Source organism: Equus asinus, chromosome 24 (genome assembly GCF_041296235.1).
Source record: "Equus asinus isolate D_3611 breed Donkey chromosome 24, EquAss-T2T_v2, whole genome shotgun sequence".
NCBI lineage: Eukaryota > Metazoa > Chordata > Mammalia > Perissodactyla > Equidae > Equus > Equus asinus.
The window spans coordinates 16,456,155-16,482,431 of record NC_091813.1 but is presented as its reverse complement, the minus strand read 5'-3'; the positions used below and the strand labels follow the sequence as shown (position 1 = coordinate 16,482,431).

The 26,277-nt window shown below is 37.0% G+C and overlaps 1 protein-coding gene across 19 annotated transcripts in view; it reads right to left on the bottom strand.

The window, feature by feature from the left end:
• Positions 1–26,277, bottom strand: part of MYO6 (myosin VI) — a 153,448-nt gene that overhangs the window by 7,628 nt on the left and 119,543 nt on the right. For 8 of the 19 annotated variants that reach the window (XM_044757524.2, XM_044757522.2, XM_044757525.2 and 5 more), the window contains 13 exons: positions 22,185–22,315; positions 22,012–22,089; positions 20,191–20,320; positions 18,326–18,416; positions 14,373–14,523; positions 12,648–12,856; positions 11,932–12,010; positions 10,665–10,825; positions 7,864–7,890; positions 7,427–7,456; positions 4,550–4,588; positions 1,103–1,206; positions 56–187 (listed from right to left, as the gene is read on the bottom strand). In XM_044757524.2, the coding sequence (XP_044613459.1) occupies positions 56–187; positions 1,103–1,206; positions 4,550–4,588; positions 7,427–7,456; positions 7,864–7,890; positions 10,665–10,825; positions 11,932–12,010; positions 12,648–12,856; positions 14,373–14,523; positions 18,326–18,416; positions 20,191–20,320; positions 22,012–22,089; positions 22,185–22,315 (1,362 nt within the window). Of the gene's footprint in view, positions 1–55; positions 188–1,102; positions 1,239–4,549; positions 4,589–7,426; positions 7,457–7,863; positions 7,891–10,664; positions 10,826–11,931; positions 12,011–12,647; positions 12,857–14,372; positions 14,524–18,325; positions 18,417–20,190; positions 20,321–22,011; positions 22,090–22,184; positions 22,316–26,277 lie in introns of those variants that run through there. The other 11 variants (XM_070496597.1, XM_070496598.1, XM_044757527.2 and 8 more) reach the window with 5 other exon arrangements.

Here is a 26,277-nt window from a genome sequence, read left to right as displayed (position 1 = left end):
CATGTATTTAAACACATATACTTCGGAACATTCAAAAGTACAGACTGGTTTTTACCATAATCAGTAACAGACTTTGGAGCACGTTGCTCTGTTTCAGTATTTCTCTTCTTGTTCTTGGATTTCCAAGCATGATACACTTTTAGTCGTCTATGAAATTCTTCTCTGCAAGCTGCCAGGAGCTCAATATCTATCAATTACATAGAAAGAACCAAAAAAGAAAAAAAAAAATTAACATCTTTAATTTATTATCTAACAATAATTCTATGGCATAAACATATATTTATATATATAAAGTTTTCATTTTTAAATTAATAGTGCAAAACCAAAAGTAAGCTAATTATTAAAAGATGAGCATTTTATGGTAATATTACCTTTTATACCCACAGAGCATTTTCTTATGCATTATTACTATTTTATATCGTTTTCTCCACACAAGACCGCTGGACTAAACAGATTCTTAGATATTAAGAACTTGAATCAGAGAGGTTAAGTCACTTGTCCAAGGTCACAGGCCACAGCAATAGAATAAAAAGTCACTGTGCTCAAATGCAAGGTAAATTTACATGCAAGACATTTTTTATGTTTATAACTATGGAGATAAACTCAGTGAGGAGGGAAAGAACATAGGAGTTTTTTACAATTATGACAATTTAGTTCCTGGTCATAGTGTCCTGAGTTCAAACTCTATGATTTAAACAAAAACACAACTATGGAGCCTCTGGGTAGAGAATTTTCCTCTGTTCTGTTAGCAGAAAGACAGCTTTAAAAAGGAAGGACAGCATTGCCATTTTTCCCTTTGTGTTCACGGACCAAAAGATTCTGATCTAGAGGTTACGTAACTATTATGCAACATTAGAGGGTCAGTCATTAATACAGTCCAACCATAATTTCTCTATGCTGCTCCTCTCTGACCTAGACAAGAGATACGCAAAATGAATTTAATAAGTGTGTTTTTCTTTTACCTTCGTGAGTAAACTAGGTCTTCATTTTAAGGTGAGAGTAACAAAGAGAATAGCTTAAATTAATTTATATGCAAAAGAACGAACTCCGCCCCCACCCAGGCACTGGCCCCAGACGCTGCCGAGCCTCTCCGCACACTCACCACAAGAAGTGTTGATGGTGTCGCGGAGCTCTGCGTACTTCCATTTACTAAGATCATGTTTCTTGGTACCAGCAGCTGCCTTGGTGGCTTGTACAGCAGGACTTCTGTAATTATTATATATTTTTGCACATTTAAACTAGAAACATGAATGAAATGTTGACTAAACAGGCCAGAAGGTGAGCATAAGCTTGAGAACTGGAAATAATGACTAGAAAAACATCCATAATAATTTTTCTATCTTTGACAGATGAGATTAAGAATGGTGTACTGCAGCATGCCCAGGTAAATCAAAATTTTCTAGTGTGCCATTTGATAGCCATATTAGGTTTTCAAGCATAACTTCTGATTCCAATATTCTGATACCACAGACTTTTCCCAGACTTCAGTTTAAACGCTCTAACTCATGGATAAATGAACAACTAAAGTTAAAAAAATTCATTTATGGGGCCAGCCCAGTAATGTAGTGGTTAAGTTTGTATGCTACGCTTCAGCAGCCCAGGGTCCATGGGTCTGGATCCTGGGTATAGACCTACACACTGCTCATCAAGCCGTGCTGTGGCAGCGTCCCACATACAAAGTAGAGGAAGATTGGCACAGACGCTAGCTCAGGGACAATCTTCATCAAAAAAGAAAATTCATTTATATGTATTCCTCAAAATCAAAAATAAATCTTCAGCATAGTTGAAAGATCATCAGAAGCACACTAAGGGTTTGTTTATGAGCCATTAGCTGCACAATACAATCACCTGCAGACTATTGGAAGCTACAGATGGCCAAGCCCCAGCCATACCTACTGGCTCAGAATCTCCCTGGGCATCTGGATATTCACAGGGGCCATATGTGAACGGCCAAAATGCAGCCACTGCATTAGATGTTAGGGACAGGCTGAAAGAGCTGCTGGCACCTGGAAACTCCTGTGACGTTTTAGCTCACTGTTAACAAACACCTAGAAAAGTTCTATAAGCAGATAAAATCACGCCTTCATATTTAGTGAGTAATAATATGACAACTAGTAAATTAAAGGAAGAGGTTTTAGGTCATGAGGCAGATAACAGAGATTTCAAAGGGAACAATGTTGTATTTGGCCCACTGTAGTAGGAATATCTGAGTGGGAAAGAGGAAACAAAAATTTAAAAATATATACACATAAAATATAATAATTAAAAAATAAAATAGGATAAATTCAACTTCTTCATAGCAGTGCTACTCCAGGCTCAAGACCTGTTTCTACACACATAATTTAAAATAATTATTCAGCAAATATGGCAAAAATGCCTTTTCTGTAATGATGAACATTATTTTTCAGTGAAAGATTACACTTGCCACATAGCAGGCATCCACAATAAGCTGCAAATGGACTTTTAAGCTCAATGTAACAAAAGAAGAACTTAAACACATCACATTTCAAGACATGAAAAGAAGATGGTACAAATATTAGAAGTAAACACAAAACTAAAATATTCCTTTTCAAGTATCATACAAGGAATTTTGCCTATCATCTACTACTTGGCAAATATTTCCTATTAAAGAGGGACGATCAAGTATAACATCTGAAAATGGGCTCATGTTTTTCTCATCATCTTACATTCTGAAGGAGAACAGCAATCTTAGCAAACAGGCCACAAACACAGAATACGATTGACATCACTCAACAACGATGTCTGAAACTACGTACCCTTCTTCCCGAAAGAAGAGAAACTATTCCTTCAATGTGAAGGGTAACGATGAAAGAAAAAAGGTACCTCTGCCTCTTTAAAAGGCTTATTTATGCTTTCATTTAAGAGAATAAAAATACTCACCCTATGCACTTAAAAACTGTTAGACAGGATGACTGTCAATCACAAATAAGCCTGGCTAAAGAATCACGTGTGGCCATTTAGTCCTTCCTGCATTTTTGTGGCTAAAATCTTTGATACGGTTATTGCAGAATCTATACTTTTCGGAGGCTTGTGTGACTGGCAATTTTCCACGTGGCTTTTTCTTTTAAACTGCATTGCTCAGAAAGGGCCAGCTGTGTGTCAGCAAGGTCTCTCTATTACCCTTAACGATAAATTATGCCTTAGCATTTATTCAAATATTCTTTTCTACATCCCTCAACTACCATTCAGCAAACTAAAGAAAAAAAGTTCTCTTTTTTTCCTAGCTCTTCTAAGAGTCTTTCTAGGAGAGCAGCTGAAAATTATTATGGGTTTTCTATTCTTTTTGAAAGAGAAAGTGAATTTACATAATATAAGTTTCACAGATTGTCAGAATATACATGAAGCGTCAACATAAATAAGGTATGTTTTGATACTTTTAAAAAATAAAAACACTGAATTCAAATTATTATTGCTTAAAATGCTGTTTTAATATCACTAACTTTTCATTCATACTACCTCAAACAAAAATACACCTGCTAAAAAATACATTCAGCATGCTAAGTAGTACACAAAGGAAATGCATTTAAATGTTTTTTCCTTCCATCTCTGGAATTATTAAAATAGTAAAATAAAGTGTAACTTACTGATTATTTAGACTTGTTATAAAGACAATCATGTAAACAATACAGTAAGGCAGTAGTAAATTTAACTTTTTATTTTAAAAAATAAATTAATTTTAACACTTTCAATTAACTCTGTAACTTCAAAATAGACAGTTAAAATACTACTGATTCATACTCACTTATGAAGGCAGCGGACCAGATCCTGCTGAAAGTTACCCTCTTTGGTGGCTCAGTGTCTGCACCAGAGGTTTAGACCATGTGCTACAGAGAGAGGCCCCGGAGCCACACGCTTCCTCTCCTTACCCTTCACTCAGACCCAGTGGCTCCCAACCAGGAGGCAGCACCACCCCCAAGGTGAGTTTCCACATATTCATTTTGTCACAATGAGCGCAAGAGTTCCCCTACTGAGACTGAGTCGGTGGGGCCAGTGATGAGGACAGTGCTACCCACAAGGGAAAGTCCCATCCAAAACGCCAGCGGTATCCTCACTGAGAACATCAATTTAGAGGAACACTGTTTTTTATCTTTTTCTATGTTAGAGTGGCAGGAGGGCTAAGTGACATTTCTTTTTTTTTTTTTTTTTAAAGCTTGGCACCTGAGCTAACAACTTGCCAATCTCTTTTTTTTTTGCTTTTTCTCCCCAAATCCCCCTAGTACATAGTTGTATTTTTTTAGTTGTGGGTCCTTCTAGTTGTGGTATGTGGGATGCTGCCTCAACATGGCCTAATAAGTGGTGCCATGTCCACGCCCAGGATTTGAACTGGTGAAACTCTGGGCCACCGAAGCAGAGCACACAAACTTAACCACTGGGCCACAGGGCCGGCCCCGAAGTAACATTTCTTATACAGAAAATTTACATAGAAAGAGCAGGCTGTTCACATAACAGGTTCTGATCCAAATAATGAAAAGCAATTTAAAAATATGATTTTGAGGTGACACATTACCCGAAATTACACTGCACTAACCTACTCAAAAATTCTGAAATTTCTTTCGCCATTTGTTCCCTACAAGAAAAATGATAGCACAACATAGTTATATAAAAGACAACTATATAAATTACTTAAAATTAAGATCTGATAGTATAATTAAAAGTTTATATTTTCAATAAGATTATTGATTTATTAGTCATTCACTATTATTTTACTTTATAAAAGTCTATGATATACTTTTCAACATATATAGCCATAAAATACAGCAAAATTTTTGTTTAAATCCAGTTAAAGTTATTTGAACACACTTCCATTTTTGTAGTAGAAAATTCAGATGAAATCTCAAGAGAGCCATGCTTCTGTGGTATTGTTTATGTATAGACTATAAACAGCATGTTCTAAATACGTCCAGGAAACTCAGCAGGATAGAGATCTACGCAAAGATTTTTGCACTGGGGTTGCTTGGTAAATATTAATTAGATAAGGCATAATAGGGATAAACCAAGCTCATCTATTTTACAGCGTCAGAGTTTAAGTTAAGAGTCTGATATATTCAAAGCTCTAAAATTCTAACTCAAAGCATTCTTTAAAAAAAAGAATTCAAATACATCAAGTACTCGTTAAATTAAAGATCAGAAGTGTCCTGACCTTCCAAGGGTAAACATCTCCCAAAGGCAAAAACTTTGACTTCTTTTATTCCCCAGGAGAGTGTAACCACTCTCAATGTTTGTTTAATCCTGTGAAATGGGATGGATGTTTCATGTGTTTATCAACACTTCATTAACTTCTTTATTTATTTTCCTGTCTTTTGCTTTCTTCCTTTATAATTAATCATTTTCTCACTCATTCTATTCATCAGACTCTGGTAAACTCAAAATCTTAAAATCAGTAAAAATCCTAAGCAAAGAAGATGATATGTTCGCTTCAGAGCACAGCTCGCTGGATGCTTGCCCAGAGCCGGGACTGATGGTAACGGAGCGGAGGCTCCTGTAGTGAACACTGGCTATGGTTAGGTCCTTACAGAAGCCTCGCCAAGCAAGCACAGTCAGAGAGGAAGTAAGCCTTCAAAACTGATGATCGAGGACAATAAGCACAAAGTAAAAACCACAAATATAATCTAATAAAAATTATCTTTTGAGCAATACATTTATCACTCTCTCTCTAGGCTAGTCAGAATTTTCTAACTTTCAAACTCAGCATGATTTTGATAAATATTTTTAATTGTATTATCACCCTACCTCAAGGTTCCCACCTTAGTATCCAAGAGCGTCTCTCTGTTTATCATCTCTTTCTCCTAAAGTTTCCTCCATTTCTTTTCCCACAGCAGGTTTCAAGGGAATTCATGGCCTTTCAAAGCTCTTTGCTACTTGGTCTGTTGATCACACAGAGACTTCTCTGTGTGCCCCAACACTATACTGGATGTCACTCTCTACTGATTCGATATCCCACCCAACCCTACGTAATTGCTCTAGGACCAACACCAAACCTGAATAGAAATGGTTCCTGCATCCAGCTACTTTTTTCCCTCTAATTTTCCCAAACTATATGCAAATTCTCATAATTTCACCTTAGATATAGGTGGAAGGGCTTATTTAAATTCAAGCTCAAATGGTAACCATAAAACAGCTGTTCTAATGGAGGGCAAGAGCACCTGGTCAGAGACATTTTCAAATTTTTTGGTGCACTGTGGTAACACTGATGTGAGAGTGTGCTGCTGGCATCTGATGAGATGAGGGGTCAGGGGTGCCAAATATCCTGCACGAGGAAGAGCTGCCATATGCCCCACGTGACTTTAACATGTCCACCAGACGCACAGAGGTGAAAAGAGCATATACATATGTTTTACATATAAACGAATTTACCTGTAACATGTAAAAAAGCCAGCTTTTTTAATGCATAGTTTCAATGCTGACAGGATTTTTCTAAGAAGAGCAACTATTATATATTTGAGAGGAGACTGTACTTAGCTCTGTTCAGAACTTTACGAAATATTATTCACAATTTCATGGCAGTTAATTGACTGATAGAACATTCTTCTATGAATTTACATTTGTACCTGTCGCATTCAGTGGTGATTCTATGTATAAGAAAAACATCCGAGTACCTGATTTGTGAGCAAGCACTTTCATATTAAAATAAACATTGTTTTATTATAAGCTACTGTCCTTTTACTTCTCTTTTACACGTACTGTTTGGAGAGAATTATTTATGTAGGTTGCATCCGTTATAAAACATTTGTTATTGGTACTGGTGTCTGACAGAGTTGAGAGCCATCACTATAAAGGTTATAGTTGGGGTCTTAAAACCTGCTAAAATTCAGATTTTATATATATAGTATACATATAAAATGTATTTACATTTTAAATTGTATTTACAAATGTAAAATACATTTTATATGTATATCCAAATGTTACTTAAGATTCTCTCCCTGTGGAGAGATTTTCATAATAAAAAGATACACTAGCACCAAAATTAGATTACATCTATAACTTCAGATTATGAGCTGTTTTATCTTTAGTAGAATGAACTATCATATATACTGAAAACTAAGCTATCTGCTATAACTCAAATACTTTAAATATCTTATTTATACATCTGCTTCTATAAAGACACAAGTAAGAGATAATCAAAAACACGTAATACAAAATGGGTGTTAAAGTTTAAACAAAGTTAGAAAACACGAAGGGAACCAAATCAAACACCTGTGACGGAGCACCGCAGAGAAGCACTCGACATTTCCCCAGGCAAAAAAAAGAACGGGAAAAGAATGAGTTATCTCATTCTTCCTAATACAATGAAATAATGTAAAGTTTGCTTCAATGAGGAAACCATTTCTCCTAAAAAAAGAATCCACAACCTATTTTTAAAAAGGTTATATAAATAAATCAAGTTTTAAAATGGGAAATAACATACGGTGTCATTTTGGGTCTTCTTCCATCAATGCTGTGAAAAGAATATGTTTTAGTTAATATTATAACCAATTCTGAATTGTGAAAATCTGGATTGCGCCAAATCTGTGTTTCAATGATTTTATTCATTGACTTTAAAAAACTCCATTATCTTTATTTAATCTACATATAAGATCACTCAGGATTTTAACGTTTTAAAATCTTCATTAAAAATAATTAGAAAATAAATTAAAGGCATTCAATGCAAGTTAAAGAACAAATATATTAAATCTAGATTAGAAAATTCATACATTGTGAGGTTTACTTGTTTTTAATAGAAGTGGGATGTTATTTTATAATTTTAGGTAATGTGAAATCATCACTTTGCATCAAGGATCATATGTGTGATTGATTGAGATCATATTTTAAAACATGTTACATATGTAGAAAAACAGTTCTTACTTAGGAGTTACTCGATGGGAATCCAAGCTAGAAAAGCAACTTGAAATTGTTTATTGCAGCAGAATCCATCTACACACATTTTTAATGCATCACAAAACCCAAAAACAACATTTTCATGCTATATATTAAGAACAGGGTTAATCAGAGAGCTCTTACTCATAAATTTGTTAGAAAGAATTCAGTGCTAACAAAGGTAAAATAAACATTCAAAAACATTTAGTTACAGCCCATGGAGTAAGATCAAATTATGAAACATGAAATCTGTCAGAACATCATCCACAGTGAAGTGCCAATGCTTGCAGGACAGAGTGTAGAATAACCAGGAGTTCAGGAGGGGAGAGGCTCTCGAGGAACCGAACGTCCCGCAAGATGGTGACAGAAAGGACTTAAAGGAGGATTCCAGAAGAGGGGACATCACCCTGAGGGATGCCCCCAGGAGAACTAAAACTAACTCTTCTGCCTTCCAAGTCGTAAGTGCTTGAGCATCTCCGAATTACTCAGTTGTGGTCCTATCACCTACTTAATTCTCCTTAACTGAAAATCACAGGTAACTTGTCATTTATGTTAAAGGTCCTAAACGGTCCACTCTTTCTCTGTGCCCACTCACCTTGGAAGAAGTGCACCTTTCTAAGGACAGGAAAGAGTCCATAGATGAGCCAGTATCTTACACATATTATATGGAATGACACTGGATACAGCTCAGCATTTCAAATGCTGGAACGTGAAACTTGGCCATGAATACGAACAATGACTCCATTCATCAGTCCCTGAGAAACGAACTTCAGCCGTGATCAAGCCAGCTCTGTCCACTGCAGAGCTTCTTCACACACATCAGGGACAGCAGCTCTAAGAGCCTGTTCATTCAGGAGCCTGGCCCAGCCGCTGGTCAGTCATACACAGAAGCTCCCAGCCAGTCCAACATAACACAGGTGGAAGGGACTGGACAGCAAGCGAGCTGAGTCTGCAGTTACAAAAGCCACAGCCAGGCAAAAATATTCCAATTATAGTGAAATGTTAATAAATGCCCTAAATGTTGGATTCGAAGAGAAAAGTTTAACAATTATTATACTACCTTGTGTTTGATAGGCCTATTTCATTTATTTAAACATAATATACTTTGTGGAGCCAGGCCGGTGGTGCAGTGGTTAAGTTCACATGCACCGTTTTGGCAGCCCAGGGTTTGCTGGTTCGAATCCTGGGTGTGGATGTATGCACCACATATCAAGCCACGCTGTGGCAGCGTCCCACACATAAAATAGAGGAAGATAGGCACACATGTTAACTTAGGGCCAGTCTTCCTCAGCAAAAAGACGATTGGCAGTGGATGTTAGCTCAGGGCTAATCTTCCTCAAAAAAATAAATAAATAAAATAAAAATAATAATATAATATACTTTCTTATACAATTCAGACCCCAGACCTCCTCAACATAATTACTTACATGAAAAAGTGTGAAGGCAACTTAACACACCCTTTTCCCTCCCTATCTTTGTTTTCGGCTAAATAAAATCTAATCACTGCCTTGCAGTTTGAACTAAGTTCTTTCCTTTCACAAGGAAATAGCAGCGTCTAGTGGTTGTGTTTTAATTATATTTTGTTACAAACAGTGCTATGACATTCTGAAAAGAGTGGTTATGTATATGGATATGCCTCTCAATATGCAAACCACATATATACCTACATAAAAAGGAACCCTACAGACTAGTTTTGCTTTGTTTTTAGAAATAATCAAAATAACAAATGTTTCTAAAGTTTTAAAAAAGTGAATCTGCTATATTAAAACTTTCCTGCAACTTTTAATGAGAACTTCTGTATTCTTCCACACTCCAATAAAAATCAAGTATTTAGAGATAATTCAGAAACTCAAGGAGCCAAAATATTTCAATGTGATTAACTTTCTTTCTTGGAAAGGGAAATCTATTTACTCTGAAACGTGGTGGTTGGGGGCAGGGGGTGATGTGTGAAATTCCTCCTCATTATAAGTGTTAGGGTGTATGATATATTTTTTTTTTTTAACTGCATTAGGAAAATAATAAATCCCAACCACAAATATATTAAACAGGATTATAATATATTCACTGATTTTTATGCCAGTATTTAATGGCAGGTATTTAGAAATTAGATGTCTAGCCTTTATACAAAACTCTGACAATTTCAGAGTAAAAGTTGAGATGTTTTCTCAACAAAGTACTTATGAACTGAAATATCACTTTTACTTCTCAACAGTTTAACAATTTGATGAAATCAATTGTTTCATTCACTTGGCTATAAAAGTGGATACAAACAACCTTAAAATGAAATTTAATTTCAAAGTAAATTAAAATATATCAGGACCTAAGGAACATGGCTTCCTCCTATTCCCTTCACACTGAAATGAGAAGCAGAGATGTAAAGAAAGCACACAGAGAGCCATGCTGCTGCCAGCGGCCCAGTACCCACAGAGCGCCATGCCGCACCCCCTGCCCCGGCCCAGTACCCCCAGAGAGCAATGGTCCCCACTCTCTCTTGGCCCAGTACCCACAGGGCACCATGCCGCAGCCCTCCCCCTGGGCCCAGTACCCCCGGAGAACCATGCCCCCCACACACCCCCAGGGCCCAGTACCCACGGAGTGCTATGCCTCCCCACCCCCCGGGGCCCAGTACCAGAGGAGCCTCATACCCCCTCCTCACCCCCTGGGGCCCAGTACCTGAAGAGCACCATGCCACCTCCCCCCTCCGTGGCCCAGTACCTGTGGAGCCCCCTCCATCCCCATGGCCCAGTACCTGAGGCGTGTCATGCCCCCTCACCCACTGTAGCCCATACCTGCGGAGCGCCGGGTCCGCCTGGGCCTCATCGCTGATGAGCTCTGCCTCACTCTGAGCGATCCTGAGGGCCAGCTCCCTGTCACGGCGCTCCTGCTCCAGGACTGCCTGCTGCTGGGATTCCTCTTCGCGCTGTCGGGCCAGCTGCTCCTCCACCTCAGCCTGCCAAGGGCAGAACGCCGTTTCACCAAGGGCTCTCTACTTGCTTACTTGATCCTTCCCATTGCTACTTAAAACTTCCATACAAGCACTTTACTACAGAATAACTGCTGTTTAACCAGAAACCTCTTCAGTCTCTCTTCCCTTCTGTATTATGATTAACACTTCCTCTCGTTCCCAATCCAAGAGAAGGCAGAGGAACCACAGGTGCACCATTCTATCATTGTACTATGAGCAGCCCGAACAGTACCCCAGTATCCCAGGGATCAGTTAACATGACAGCCAGATAGCAGATGCCAGGAACTGAGAGTACTGGCTGTGCTCAGGATAAACTATGAAAGCCAAGACAGACTGTAACTCAAATTCATGATCAATTATTCTCAGACAGGGACTTCTTCAAAGATGGGGGTGGGGGGCCTGCTTGTGGCATAGTGGTTAAGTTCACAGGTTCAGATCCCGGGCACAGACCTAGCTCCACTCATCAGCCATGCTGTGGTGGGTCCCACATAAAATAGAGGAAGACTGGCACAGATGTTAGCTCAGCAACACTATTCCTCAAGCAAAAAAGAGGAAGATTAGCAACAGATGTTAGCCCAGGGCTAATCTTCCTCACCAAAAAAGGAGGGGGGATTTGGGGAGAGAATCGTAATCTTAACCTAATACTAGTATCTACAAAGGTATAAAACAATATTTTAAAACACTGTAATCATGTTTTAAGTGAATGTTCATCTGACCTTCCCCTAGCTATGATAACAACAACAACAAACTAACACTTACTGAGCTGGGCCCTGCTCTAAATGATTTAACAGGCATACTCGTTCAACGCTCACAGCTACAACTCATCCCCATCCCACAGGAGGAGGCTGCATCGCAGTCACTCAGGGCGGCGTGTGCAGGGCCAGGAGCTCTGCACGTGACCCAGCCTGGACTTGAATGCGCTCCCAGATCCAGAATCTCCTTCCCACAACCACTTCAGAAACTGCCTTTTGTTTCTGAAATAAACCAGTGGCAGCTTATCCAGCAAATCAGCATCTTGTTCTCACTTCTCTTGTTTTGTAATTCTGTAGATTCTATTTTGATAGAATTCTGATTGTCTAATAAGTACATACCTGAATACGTTTCTCATCATCTTCCCTTTTCTTTCTCTCTTCTTCTTCTTGTTTTCTCTTGGCTTCCATCTCAAGTTTCCTAACAAAATAATAGAAACTCTTCAAAAATTTAACAGAAAATAATGAATCCTTCAGAAGTCAATTTAACTATTAATAAACAAAGACTACAGAATGGGAACTCAAATTAACCTCTGGCCATACACATTATCAACTTATTTTGAAAAAAATAAAATCTAACTCTACTGACAGTAATTCTTCTGAAACAAAACAAACACAATTATATTCTATAACCTTTAACATCTCTAGATTACCTTAGTCATAAAACCTAGTTGTCAGGCCCAATTGCATGTGCTTCCCTCTGCCTCTCCAATAAACAACTCTTACTTTGCTTCTACCTACCCCGTTATGGCAATCTTTCAAAATGTTCTCAGTTTTAAAACTGCAGAAAAGTAGAAGTGCCTTTTTTCTAGCTTATAAAATAATACGCAAGTGATAGCTGTAAAAAGAAGTTAAGAAATCCTCACATATAACAGTCTAACCAAAATTCAGATTATGGTTAAAATCATTTTATGTTATTATAAAATGAGCTTATTTTCTCCATTTTCAAACTTATTCTAAAATTAGTATTTTAAAATAAGAATATTCATGAACCATCATCAACAGAAAGACTTCACTATTTTGTTAGCTTCTAATTCAAAACAACATAAACGCCTCACATCCGCCTTTCTTCCTCTTCCTTCCTTCGACGCTGCTCATCTTCTTCACGTCTTTTTCTTTCTTTTTCCATTTCTTCTTGAATACGCCTCAGCCTTTCTGCTTCCTCTTCTTGCTGTTTTTTCCTCTGTAATGCACTGAGGAGTTCCTCTGAGCTTTTAACTAGTGCATCATATTCTCTCTGTATTTGTTCCCTTGTCATCATAGTGGACTTAACAAAATGATAAACATGTACTTAAAAAGTTATCTCTTTTGTTGCACAACAATGTGAATATACTGAACACTACTGAATTGTAAATTTAAAAATGGTTAAGATGGTAAATTGAATGCTATGCTTCAAAGCTTGTACCACAATAAAAAAAAAACTAATATGTACATACACAGCAAAGACTGGAAAGTGTGCACGCAATAAGCCCGTTATCTTTGTTATATTGCTTGCACATTAAATAATATTCAAAAAATTTTAAAAGTTATCTTTGCACACAAATATTTGAGTCTACGTCCTATCAATCAAGTAATCATATATCCAAGGGTGTGGGCAAAGTAACATACTATAAAGTTACTTTTTAAGGAATGATTTTGCCAGAGTTTACTACTCTTTAATAATAATGTGAAATAGTACCAAAGGAATATTTAAGAAATTATTAAATAGCTCAAAAATTGTTGGATTATTTTCCTAAGTGAGCCTTCAAACAATGTGGCTGGGTTGATTTTAATTGATAATACCACATAAACAGGGATGGCTCCTGAAAAACTTATGAAGTCAGTTAAGTTTATCTAAAACATTTTCATTTTTCTTTTGATCTTCTTTCCCCAATCTACCTCCAAGATTTAACATAAGCTACATAAAATATCTGCAGAAGATATGATAAAAGGCTTGCCTGAAGGTATTATATCTCACATAATTGCACTGACTTCTGAAACTAGATGAGAAAAACATTAAGATCCTAAAATATAACAGAAATGGTATGAATAGATAAAATATAATTAAAAAGCATACAGAAAAAAATTTCAATCCCAGTGGTAATCAAATAAATGAAAAATCAAGATAATAAAAAGAGACCTCATTTTTTTTCCTACAAAATTTGTGGGAAAACTAACTATTATTTTCTTAACAGTTAAGTAATTTGTGATAAAGCTATATGAAGATAATGTAATAAAAGGGACAAAGCATATAACATAATAGAGGTACAAAATTAAATGTACATTATAAGAACTATGCAAAAATATGTGCATATAAAATAAGACTGGAAGGGGAATACACAGTAGCATAGTGGTTGAATGTGTTAGTGTGGGGGGAGTTAAGGGTTTTTGATGGTTTTCTCCAAATTTTCAATAATATCACTTTCATAATTTAAAGATTAGTTTCTGAAAGTAGAAAAACATGGACAAATTAAAATAACTTGCATTAATCCCCTCTCGAAAATGATTATGCAAAAGCTTACCAATAGAGTATAGTATTTTGATTACTATTTTGGGGGTAAAAATCTTTCCTAGCAACAGACAAAACTGCATAAAAATTGTCTTTTTTTCTTTTTTGCTATGAAAATTTTCAAACACAGAAGGGATAATATAATGAGCATCACTTGCCATCTCTGAGACTCAACATTTGTAACATTTTGCATTTTTAAAAAAATAAGCAATTTTTCCAAGCAATTCCAATACCAATAACAAAAGATATTAAATTATAAAAAAAAGTCAAAGTCCTTTGGGTTAAAATTACATACCTTAATTTTGGCCATCAAAGCATCAATAGAAACTTCAAGGTCTTTGACCTGTTTATTCACCTCTGGTTTTCCATCTTTCAGCGCACTTACTACTTCGTTAAATCTATCAAGTCGTTTTTTCAGTGTGCCCACCTTAACCAGGCCATCAATGCTGTAAAGATAATGCTCCATCAGAACTTAATTTCACTATTTAATGTTATAGACTTCTCATTTTAATAAAATGCTAAAAATATTGCTAAAAAGGCTGTTTCACTTCTGTTTTCATATTATTCAGTATTCTCTTAGATCGCTTGTTGAAGTAAAAAAGAAGCAATCACATTTGAGTGTGAATGACACTGATGCCTATCAATAAGATTTAAGCCCTCTATATTTACAGTGAAAATGTGAAAATTCAAAGTACAGAATAACTTAAAAGAGGTATCTACAAAGAGGGGCAGCATATAATTATAAAAGGGACATTCCACCAATAGGACATAACACATATAAATATATATGCACCTAACACAGGAGCACCAAAGTATATAAAACAACTATTAACAGAAAAAAATAAAGGGAGAAATTGACAGTAACACAATAATAGTAGGGGACCTCAACACTCCCCCTACGTCAATGTATAGATCATCCAGACAGAAAGTCAACAAGGAAACAGTGACCTTAAATGAAACACTAGACCAGGTGGACTTAATAGGCATATGAAGAGCATTACATCCCAAAATAGCAGAGTACACATTCTTCTCAAGTGCACATGGAACATTCTCAAAGATAGACGATATCTTGGGAAACAAGGAAAGCCTCAATAAATTTAAGAAGACTGAAATCATACCAAGCATCTTTTCCAACCACAATGCTATGAAACTAGAAATCAACTACAGGAAAAAAGTTGGGGGCCGGCCCACTGGTGTAGTGGTTAAGTTCACAGGCTCCACTTCTGTGGCCCAGGGTTTCCGGGTTCTGATCCTCAGCATGGACCTACACACTGCTCATCAGGCCATGCTGTGGCAGCATACCACATGCAAAAGAGAGGAGGACTGGCACAGATGTTAGCTTAGGGACACTCTTCCTCAAGCAAAAAGAGGAAGACTGGCAAAAAATGTTAGCTCAGGTCCAATCTTCCTCACCAAAAAGAAAAAGAAAAAGCTGGGAAAGTCACAAATATGTGGAGATTGAACAGCATGATACTGAACAACCAATGGATCAATGAAAAAATCAAAGGAGACATCAAAAAATACCTGGATACAAGTGAAAATGAAAACACAACATACCAACTCTTATGGGATGCAACAAAAGCAATGCCAAGAGGAAAATTTATAGCAATACAGGTCCACCTCAGCAAACAAGAAAAATCTCAAATAAGTAATCTTAAACAACATCTAACAGAAATAGGGAAAGAAGAACAACAAAGCCCAAAGTCAGCAGAAGAAGGGAAATAAGAAAAATTACAGCAGAAATAAATGAAATAAGAGATCAAAAAAACAGTAGAAAGGATCAATGAAACTAAGAGTTGCTTCTGTGAGAAGATGAACAAAATTGACATACACTTAGCCAGACTCGCTAAGAAAAAAAGAAGGCGCCAATGTACAAAATCAGAAATGAAAGAGGAGAAATTACAATGGATACCACACAAATACAAAGGATTATAAGAGAATACTATGAAAAGCTATACGCCAACAAATTGGATAACCTAGAAGAAATGGATAAATTCTTAGACTCATACAACCTCCCAAAACTGAGTCAAGAAGAAATAGAGAATCTGAACAGACCAATCAAAAGTAAAGACACTGAAACAGTAACCAAAAATCTCCCAAAAAACAAAAGTCCAGGACCAGATGGCTTCTCTGGAGAAATCCACTGAATATTGAAAGAAGATTTAATACCTATCCTTCTCAAACTATCCAAAAAATTGAAGATGGAAAGCTTCCTAACTCATTCTATGAGGTCAACATTACCCTGATACCAAAACCAGACAAAGACAACACAAAAAAGAAAAATTACAGGCCAGTATCACTGATGAACACAGACGCCAAAGTCCTCAACAAAATATTAGCAGACCTAATACAGCAATACATTAAAAGGATCATACACCATGATCAAGTGGGATTTATACCAGGACACAGGGATGGTCCACAACCACAAAGCAATCAATATGATATACCACATCAACAAAATGAGGAACAAAAATCACACAATCATTTCAATAGATGCAGAGAGAGCATTTGACAAGATCCAACATCCATTTATCATAATAACTCTCAATAAAATGAGGATAGAAGGAAAGTACCCCAACATAATAAAGGCCATATATGGCAAACCCACAGCCAACATCATACTTAATGGTGAAAAACTGAAAACTATCCCCATAAGAACAGGAACAAGACAACAGTGTCATCTCTCACCACTCCTATTCAACATAGTACTGGAGGTTTTGGCCAGAGCAATTAGGCAAGAAAAAGAAATAAAAAGAATTCAAATTGGAAAGGAACAAGTGAAACTCTCACTGTTTGCAGACAACATGATTCTATATAGAAAACCCTAAAGAATCCACCAGAAAACTATTAACTAATCAACAACTACAGCAAAGTTGCAGGGTATAACATCAACTTAGAAAAATGAGTTGCATTTCTATACACTAATAATGAACTAGCAGAAAGAGTACTCAAGAATATAATCCCATTTACAACCGCAACAAAAAGAAGAAAATATGTAGGAATAAATTTAACCAAAGAGGTGAAAGAACTACACACTAAAAATTATAAGACACTATTGAAAGAAATCAAAGAAGACATAAAAAAATGGAAAGATATTCCATGCATGTGGATTGGAAGAATAAATAGTTAAAACGTCCATACTACCTAAAGCAATCTATAGACTCAATGCAATCCCTAACTTCAAAATATACTACAAAGCTATAGTAATCGACACAGCATGGTACTGGCACAAAAACACACAGCTGAATGGAACAGAATTAAAAGCCCAGAAATAAAGCCACACATCTAGGGACAGCTAATCTTTGACAAAGAAGCCAAGAACATACAATGGAGAAAGGAAAGTATCTTCAATAAACGGTTTTGGGAAAACTGGACAGCCACATGCAAAGAATGAAAGTAGACCATTATCTTACACCGTACACAAAAATTAACTCAAAATGGATTAGCGACTTGAATGTAAGACCTGTAACCAAAAAAATCCTTGAAGAAACATAGGCTGTACACTCTTTGACATTGGTCTTAGCAGCATCGTTTTGAATACCAAGTCTCCTCAGGCAAGGGAAACAAGAGAAAAAATAAACAAACGGGACTCCATCAGACTAAGAACCTGTGCAAGGCAAAGGAAACCACGAACAAAATGAAAAGACAACTCACCAACTGGGAGAAAATATTTGCAAATCATATATCTGACAAGGGGTTAATCTCCATAACATATAAAGAACTCACACAACTCAACGACAAAAAAAACAAACAACTCGATCAAAAAATGGGCAGAGCATATGAACAGACATTTCTCCAAAGAAGATATACAGACAAACCTCTTTGAAAAGGTGTTAAGGATTAACAGTTACTAGACCTCCAAGTTTAAAAAGTCAAGAGTAATAATAAAAGAGTCAAATAAGAAATAAAGACTAAAGCGAGACCATATAATTCATACAGATGATCTTGAAAACTATGGTTAAAACATTATTGAGATGTTTTTAAAAACAATGTTAATTTGACACGTCACGAAAAGAGTCTTTCAACCTTTTACAGCATTGACAGTTTTGTAAGTTACTTCAAATCCTTTTTATAAAGAGGCAAGTAATGAATTAATTTCAAATAAATAATGCAAATAACAAAATACTATCTCTTTTTACATGAGAAAAGAGAAAAGTGTGTGTGCCCAGGCTGCCCCCACTGTGACGTTGCCATCACCGGATGTGAGGGCACAGGCTTTGTGGGGTCTTTTGGCACTATTCATCTTACCGAGGTTGGTGTCTCCTCTTGCAAAGCCACATTCGAACAGTTTTTTGCATTTTAATGCAGGCTTCAGCTCGGTATTTTATTTTGTTTTTCACTATGTGTAAGCGGAGAATATAATAATAGAAAATTATTCAGTTTAAATCAGACATATAATATTTTTAAAAACCACTCATTTCCGCAAAGCAACTCTTAAGAAACGTGAAATCTTGATGAACATGCTATACTAGACATCCAAATCAGGAAGTTTAACATTTCTTTAATTCCTTGTACTTCTTAAAATAAAAAGTACATATGCATATGGCTAGGTTAACATTTCAAACGTATTAGCTCCTTACTATGCTACACTGTTGCTTCGCAAACTGTCCTAGGCGATGCCAGTCTATGAAACGTTACTGGGTGTCTTATAAAGAAGATACACCTGTCAAAGGAATTTAGGAAAAGCTATATGCTGCACCTCCTCTAGGAGATTCGCAATGAACATACTGAGGGAGGCCCCTGAGAAGCCTACAGCAAAGGAACCTATTTAATGTCAGTCACGCAGAATGTCCCAGAATGACCTGACCTGGAGATGCTGTTTTCACAGATTCCCTACAAAAACCCCGCAAAGATCGTGTCTGTATACTGACGTCAGCACGGCACAACACAGTCCACAAACAAGTGGTATAGTATAATTTTAATATAATGTGTTTTCTATCAAAACGCAATGTATAAGGCTGAAAGAATTGAACTACAGGGACAAATATGTGCATAGTTTACTTGGAAAGTGACAGGAAAATGAGTTTCTCTCTTTTTCTTTATTATAGTTTTCTTTTTATCTATATTCACAATGGTCTAACAAGACTTCAATAATAATCTTTGTTTGCATGGTTTCTTTTCATTGGATCAAAGGGATTTTATTTTTCTATTAATAAGGAACAGTTTACTGACTCCCCCTCACGTCCTTCAGTGCTCTAGGTATCCTGGAGAGTACGGGGTGGGGGTGGGGGAGAGAGGAAGTATAAATATAATCAAGTTACTGACAATAGTTCCCTGCAGTTAAAGGTTTGCCACAGAGCCTCAGGTAACCAAAAAATATTCTGCCCCTCATCCATTTTGGGTCAGAGAGAAGCAGTTGCTGCCATCTGGCAGAAAAACACACAAAAGCAGCTCAGTCTAGTGTGTGAGAGAACAGCATCTAAAAGAGCAGTGGCAGGAGAAAAGGCCGGAAAGGAAAGCTGGAACTCCACTTTACGGGGTCTTGAAAAGCATTCTTAGACTTCAGACTTCGCCCTTATTAAAGGAGAACCTTAACAGAAGCCTTTTAGTTTAGGGAGAGAATTCTCAGAAGATAACTTGAAAGGCTAGGTAAACCTGTGTGGGAGCGACGGAAGCCACCAGGTCAAGTGCGGCTCCACTAAGCACTGGCAACAAAAAGGAAACAATCTGCCGTATTAGGAGGAACCAACAGGGTTTGTTGACTGACAAAATATGAAGGGACAAGAAAAGAGAGACAAATACAATCTTGAAATTTTTGACATGTGTACTGGTGATGTCATGCAGGTGGAAAGAGAAAAGTTCTGGCTTAAGTCTGGGACTGGGAGACAGTGTAGGCAATGGGGGAGACAGAGGGGAAAGAATCAAGAAAGTGAGCTCTGTTTTGTTGAGAACATGATGAAATTACCTCTCCTACAACAAATTCAGATAAAGAAGGTAACTAACATTGAAAGTCCACAAGTACTAATTTATCACGTACTACATGTCAGGTGTTGAGAAACAAAGACACGGCCCCTGTCATTCAGCACTCACCACTGAGATGAACTTTATAACATTCCACAAATCAATTCATTTTCAAAATAGTTAGAGATCATGCTGTGAAAGAAAACACCTACATTTGATGACGGAAAGTGAACACCACTGAACCTTCTTCCAGCGACTGCAGACAAGCCAGTGATTGACTCGTTTAACCAACTTTGCTAAATGGTCAGGGTCAGACTTCATAATCTGATCAAATTCTGCAAACTAGGAAATAAAATAATTTAATATCAGTATCAAAACACAAATGCCTAGAAACACACAGAGAGATACCAAAACAGAACTCAAATCCAAAATCTAACTTTCTGGAAGGGGTCACAAGCCAATTCACAGACCGGTCCCAGCGGGGACACAGCAAACCAGACACACTTGGCTTGTTTCACTGCTCTCTTCTTCCTCCCTTCAGGACCTTTTCTGTAGGGGAACAGGGGGTTACTCATTGCTAGATAGCAGATTCAGTAATAAAAGCAGAAAAGAAACCTTAAATGACAATTACAGATGGTTGGCAAAAAAGGTTTTATTGAAAAAAGAACGAAAAAAGGGCTAATATATGTCTGAATTGGCTCATCCACATTCTCAGATATCCGCGTGGATCTCCTGACAGGTGAAGGTCGATATAATATAATAAGGCAATACAGCATCAGGTACCACCAAAACTATCTCTCTCTCTCAACCCCCATCCCTATTTTGGTCAGAGATAAGAAATTGCTACTAAGAGAGAGACAACACAAATAAAAGAGCTATTAGGTTATCAACAAATAACATGCATTATTTCCACAATTTACTACCAAATTACATAATGATTTCTATCCTTTACCAAATATCCCACTATAATATATTGAGGGTATCACACACCTATCAATATAATGACCTCTTATAATCAAAATTAAATGGAAGCTAACATAATGAGATTAAAGATCTTTGAAAATCTGCCTTGTGCTTTCAACATATCCTTCTGATTAATTTTTCTGGAAGCAAAAATAACCAAGTACTTTCTCTATCAGGCTATTAATTCTAGAATAGTTATGTTATATAACCCTGAAATACATGTCAAGTTTATGATAGATATGTATGATTACAGATAGGCCAACGATGAATATTTACATATTCATTTTCTCTTCATGTTTTTTTCTTTTATACAAAATGATACGGGTCCTCTGCAGTAAAAATATTCACAGGGAAGTGCAAGCATTGGTAATCCATTACACAGATTTCATCTCACGCCACAAAATGTGAAATCAGATCTATTTATTATGATTTAGAATTCAAGGCACTAGAGATATTTATTAATGATTTTGCTAAATCAAACAAGTATGGTTGGCTATTATATAATAGCAATTGTGTTTAAAATTATGAGGATACAATTAATTATTCAATCAATATTAAAGAAGTTACAAATGGTGAAACTATTAAAAACACTGTGAACAAAAGTATCTATACACTCATTCATTCTAAGGTTTAAAAGAAGTCAGCACAAACTCCTGTCCAATTTCCTATGCCTTACACATCTATCATACTGTAACAGAACTCGTTCTTGCAACAAAGACTCAAAAGTGCTGTGAAATTTTTAATTACTGAAGAGTGAGTTAATATGTTTTAGAAAAGCTTTCAGCTTGTTCAAAACAGAAGTATTTTCTGTTTAACCCTTATTTAAGCAAAAAATCAAATTAAACAATGTTCTGATTCCAATACTTCCAAAGCTGGAAAAAAACTGTAAAAACTGTCTAGAGCATTACATATGGTAAACTTTTCCCACGCAGGGAAACACACACACACATGCACGCAGTCGGTGATCATATAACTGAGTAATAGTACAAATCACTAAACACTTACAAATATTCACTGACCCCAATTATCCCTATCTATCATGTTAAAGTCTAAAATAAAAATGTATTTACCTTGCCAGGTCTAAAAAATACTTTTGTTAACCCAAACTTGTAGTCAATTTCGTTTAAGCCCAAAGCTTTAAAAAGAGCCTGAAAAATAAAAGTTAAAAAGTTAAATGCCAACTAGTAATTAATAAGAAAGACAATTTATTGCTAAGAAACTTCTTCTTCAGTGGTATTTGTACCTTACAAAATAGTCTTGGATCTAATCTTGCAAGTTTGTCTGGCATATACTTCTTATACATGTTGTAGAGTTCATGGAACGAAGCTCGGGAGGGGAAACCGCCCTGCATCAAGTCCAAGACAGACACCATGCCTGGATTCACAAACAAACACCAGTCACTGCCAATCGCTGCGCACAAGTCCAAGACAACTCACAGGATCAAATAACTTTACAAATTAATGTTCAGAAAGGGGCAATTTACAGAAATTATCAGCAATGAAATATTACATAGGAAATATCATATTTATACTCAGTATGTCCCAACTTACCCCCTCACCTAAAACTACTATGGCCCAATGTCATCTAAAACTAGCTTGACTAGCCATTTTCTGGAAACAAGCTACTGGTCTCCAGAAAGCTCACATCAAGCTTGTATCTTTTTTTCTGCTCGACACCTGTGTCACAATCCCAGTACACAAGGCAAAGGCCCGCACTGGGCCACTTTCCAAATCCTGAGGTTCATTTTAGAGTAAGGTTCCTGACAGAGTCTCCAGGAAGTAGCACACACATTCTCAAGTTCTCACCACACCTTAAACGAAGCACATGGAAAAAAGAAGGGAGAGCGCACCATCCCCTGTGAAGAGCCCCTTTCACTCACCTCTCAAAGAAACTAGCCTCTAGGGGAAAGAGTCTATAGGATGCATATCCCATTTCAGTCTAACTCTTCTAAGTGATTAACTGAGCCTTGAGTAACGTGAGCTTTTCACGTCAGGAAAAGAGTAAAAGAGCCAGGGAAAGGCTCAATACCTATAAATAACGGCAGAACTTTTGTTTACCAAAACGACCTGGATTGGAGTCTCAGGGACTATTCAAATCAATGGAGAAAATTAGATTATTCCATAAAAAGTGTTAAGACAATTGGCTAGCCATTTAGAAAACAAAAATAACATCAGATCCTTACGTCACTCCTTAGACCAAAATCAATTCTTGCTGGTCAAAAATTTAAATTAGCAAAATGAAACTATAAAATGTTTAAAAATGAGTGGATCTTTATTTTCAAATAATCTCATAGGAAAGATAGCCTTTCCGGGCAGTCAGAGTGAATTTTAACCTCTGTGACTGGCAAAGGCGTAAACACCGGCAGTCTTCGGGGTTGGCGAGCACAGGGAACACGCTCCCCGCTTAGTGGACAGTCAACCGGGGCAACCAACTTGGATGGCAACGTGGAGACATTTATCCCTTTGATTCAGTACTTTCTACTTTTACGACTCCAGCCTACCACTTGTCACACGTGTGGGCAAAGACGTGATTAGAGAACATCCATATGTCCACTGAATCATTGTTTACAACAGGAAAAAAAAAGAAGTATCAATTAATTAAATTATGTTACAACCATATGATAGAACATGATGTATTAATTTAAAAGAATAGCACAGAGCTTTATCCAACCAGTATAAAAAGTATATCTAAGACACGACATTAAGCAGTCACCCTGAAAAGTGAGACTTTTTATTTATATTATTCTGCACTATTTCATTTTTGTTACAGTGAACATATATAACTACTATAATTTCTAATGCTAATTAATGAAACACATAAAGGCAATTGTTCCTATGGAAAGAAATCTCCAGAACTAGATTCAGTTCTAGGCTCTGCTTAGAGAAGTCAAAGTAAGGTCTGGTTGGTACTGGCACAATTTTTGCCCATTTCTATCAAATAAAGTACCCTTGGAAATGTACACATGCTCCAGTTCTGAGTCCGTCGCTTGCCCTGGAGCAGAAGACAGCATTTGAACTGTCTCACAGAAGTGCATTAATAATTTCACGAAGCTTTACAAATTACCAAGTCTGTGGCTGCTTTCTCAGCTCTTGAAGCTAATTTACTCTAAAGATCTTTTGACGCCTACAAAAATAAAACTCACCCAACAACCTATCTTCCTTCTATAAACTCCCATGACCTGGGCCTTCCTCGGGAGTCTAGTGAGGAGCTTTAAGGTGGAGCCCCAGCTGGTTATACTCAGAGCCCCTCTTGACACCAGAGAAGCAGCCAGCCCCAAAGTCACAGAGGAAGACGACCTACCTTCTCTCATCTGCCCCTACTTTATCCTGGTGTTGGGTGATCAGAAGATAGTAATTTTAGTAAAAGAGTTCCTAAATTAATTCACTCTCCTTAAACTGGAATAATGGAAATGGAAAGGCAAAGTAGAACTCCAATCTTACTTGTCTTTATTTTAGAAAGCTTCATAAATATTTTTATTTCTATGAGTTATTGATATTTTCTGCTTTTTCTCATTACCTAGCCACATGACTAAAACCAAATCTACACTACTTTACTATTATTAATACTTAAAAAAAATCAAACTATTATGAATCAGTGTCATCTATTGAACTGCCAACATATCTTAATATGTCGAAATACCCTGCTTACTGAAAGAGGAACCCTAGCTAAAGCATCAGTGAGCCCACACTCTGCTACTCTAACGGCATACATGGCTTCACCTGCCTAAACATGCCTTTCCAGGACACCAGATGCTCACCTTGGAAGCAAATGATTTACTGTATTAGGCTCAACAAATGCTAAACAGAAATTTAAATGGAAAAAAAAGACAAAGTAAAATAAAGTAAAAATGATCTGAAGAACATATTACAAAACTACATCTATACTATATGTAGGAATATAGCAGACATAAATTATTTAACTTGCCAGTATTTGTTAAAACTAGTCACAAACAAATCTTCCTATTTGCTAGACTGTGCATTTTGTTCAACAAATATTTACTGAGGTTAGTATACACCTTGCACTGCTGGGGGCAGGGAAATACATGCAGACACAGTTTCTACCCTCAAGGGGTTTATAGATTAGAGGAAGGAAAATTAAATAATTATACAAATATATGTAAAATATATGACTATGAAATGAAGACACTCAGTACCCTTTACCCAGGCAGGCCCCCTTCCCAGTTAGGGATATCAAACAGGCTTTCATAAGGAAATGACAATCAAGCTGAGATGTGAAAGATGAAGACAAAGGTGAGGCAAGAGCTTCTCAAACAGAGGATGCAGCATGTGCACAGGCCCCATGATAGGAAAGAATATGGAGCGTTTACGGAAATAAAATAAAGGCCAGTGTGGCTGGAGCACAGAGAGAAGGGAGAGTGGAAAGAGATGAAGCCAGGGACACATAGGGCCAGACAACAAGGGGCCTCATAAGCTACTAGGATTTTGCTCTTTATCCTAATAATAATCAGAAGCCATTAAAGCATTTTAAGCAGTAAAAAGATACGATCAGACTGGAATCGTAAAGCAGTAATTCTGGATTTATGTGAAGAACAGACTGAGCAAATGCAAGGAGAATACTTAGGAAGCTACAGCAAAAAGCCAGGTGAAAGATGGTGACAGCTTGGACTAGAGGTACCAAAACTCACTGTTCACTAAGAGAGTAAATCTTAAATATTCTTACCATAAAAAAGAAATAGTAATTATGTGACTTGATAGGAATATTAGCTAATGCTATGACGGCAATCATTCTGCAATACACGTGTATCAAATCAACACACTGTACACCTTACCTTACTCTATGTTATACGTCAATTATTTCTCAACAAATCTGGGTAGGACACACTGTTTAGGAGGTCACATCAAAGGGACTGGGGGAGACTGAGCTAGAGAATATATTTATGCTATATCTGTATATATATATATGTGATATACATACCAATATGGTAGCCACTAGCCACATGACTATTTAAATTTTAAAAAATTAAAATTAAATAAAATCTAAAATTCACTACCTAAGTCATTCTAGACACATTTCAAGTGCTGAATAGCCACAAGAATCTGGTGGCTACCATATTGGACAACACAGATACAGACTATTTCCATCATCATGGCAAGTTATATTGGACAGCACTGATAAAGAATGAGAAGGAGGGCCAGCCCCTTGCCGAGTGGTTAAGTTCGTGTGCTCTGCTTCTGCGGCCCCAGGTTTCACAGGTTTGGATCCTGGGCACAGACGTGGCACCGTTCATCAGGCCATGCTGAGGCGGCATCCTACACAGCACAAGCAGAAGGAGCACAACTACAATATATGGCTGTGTACTGGGGGGTTTTGGGGAA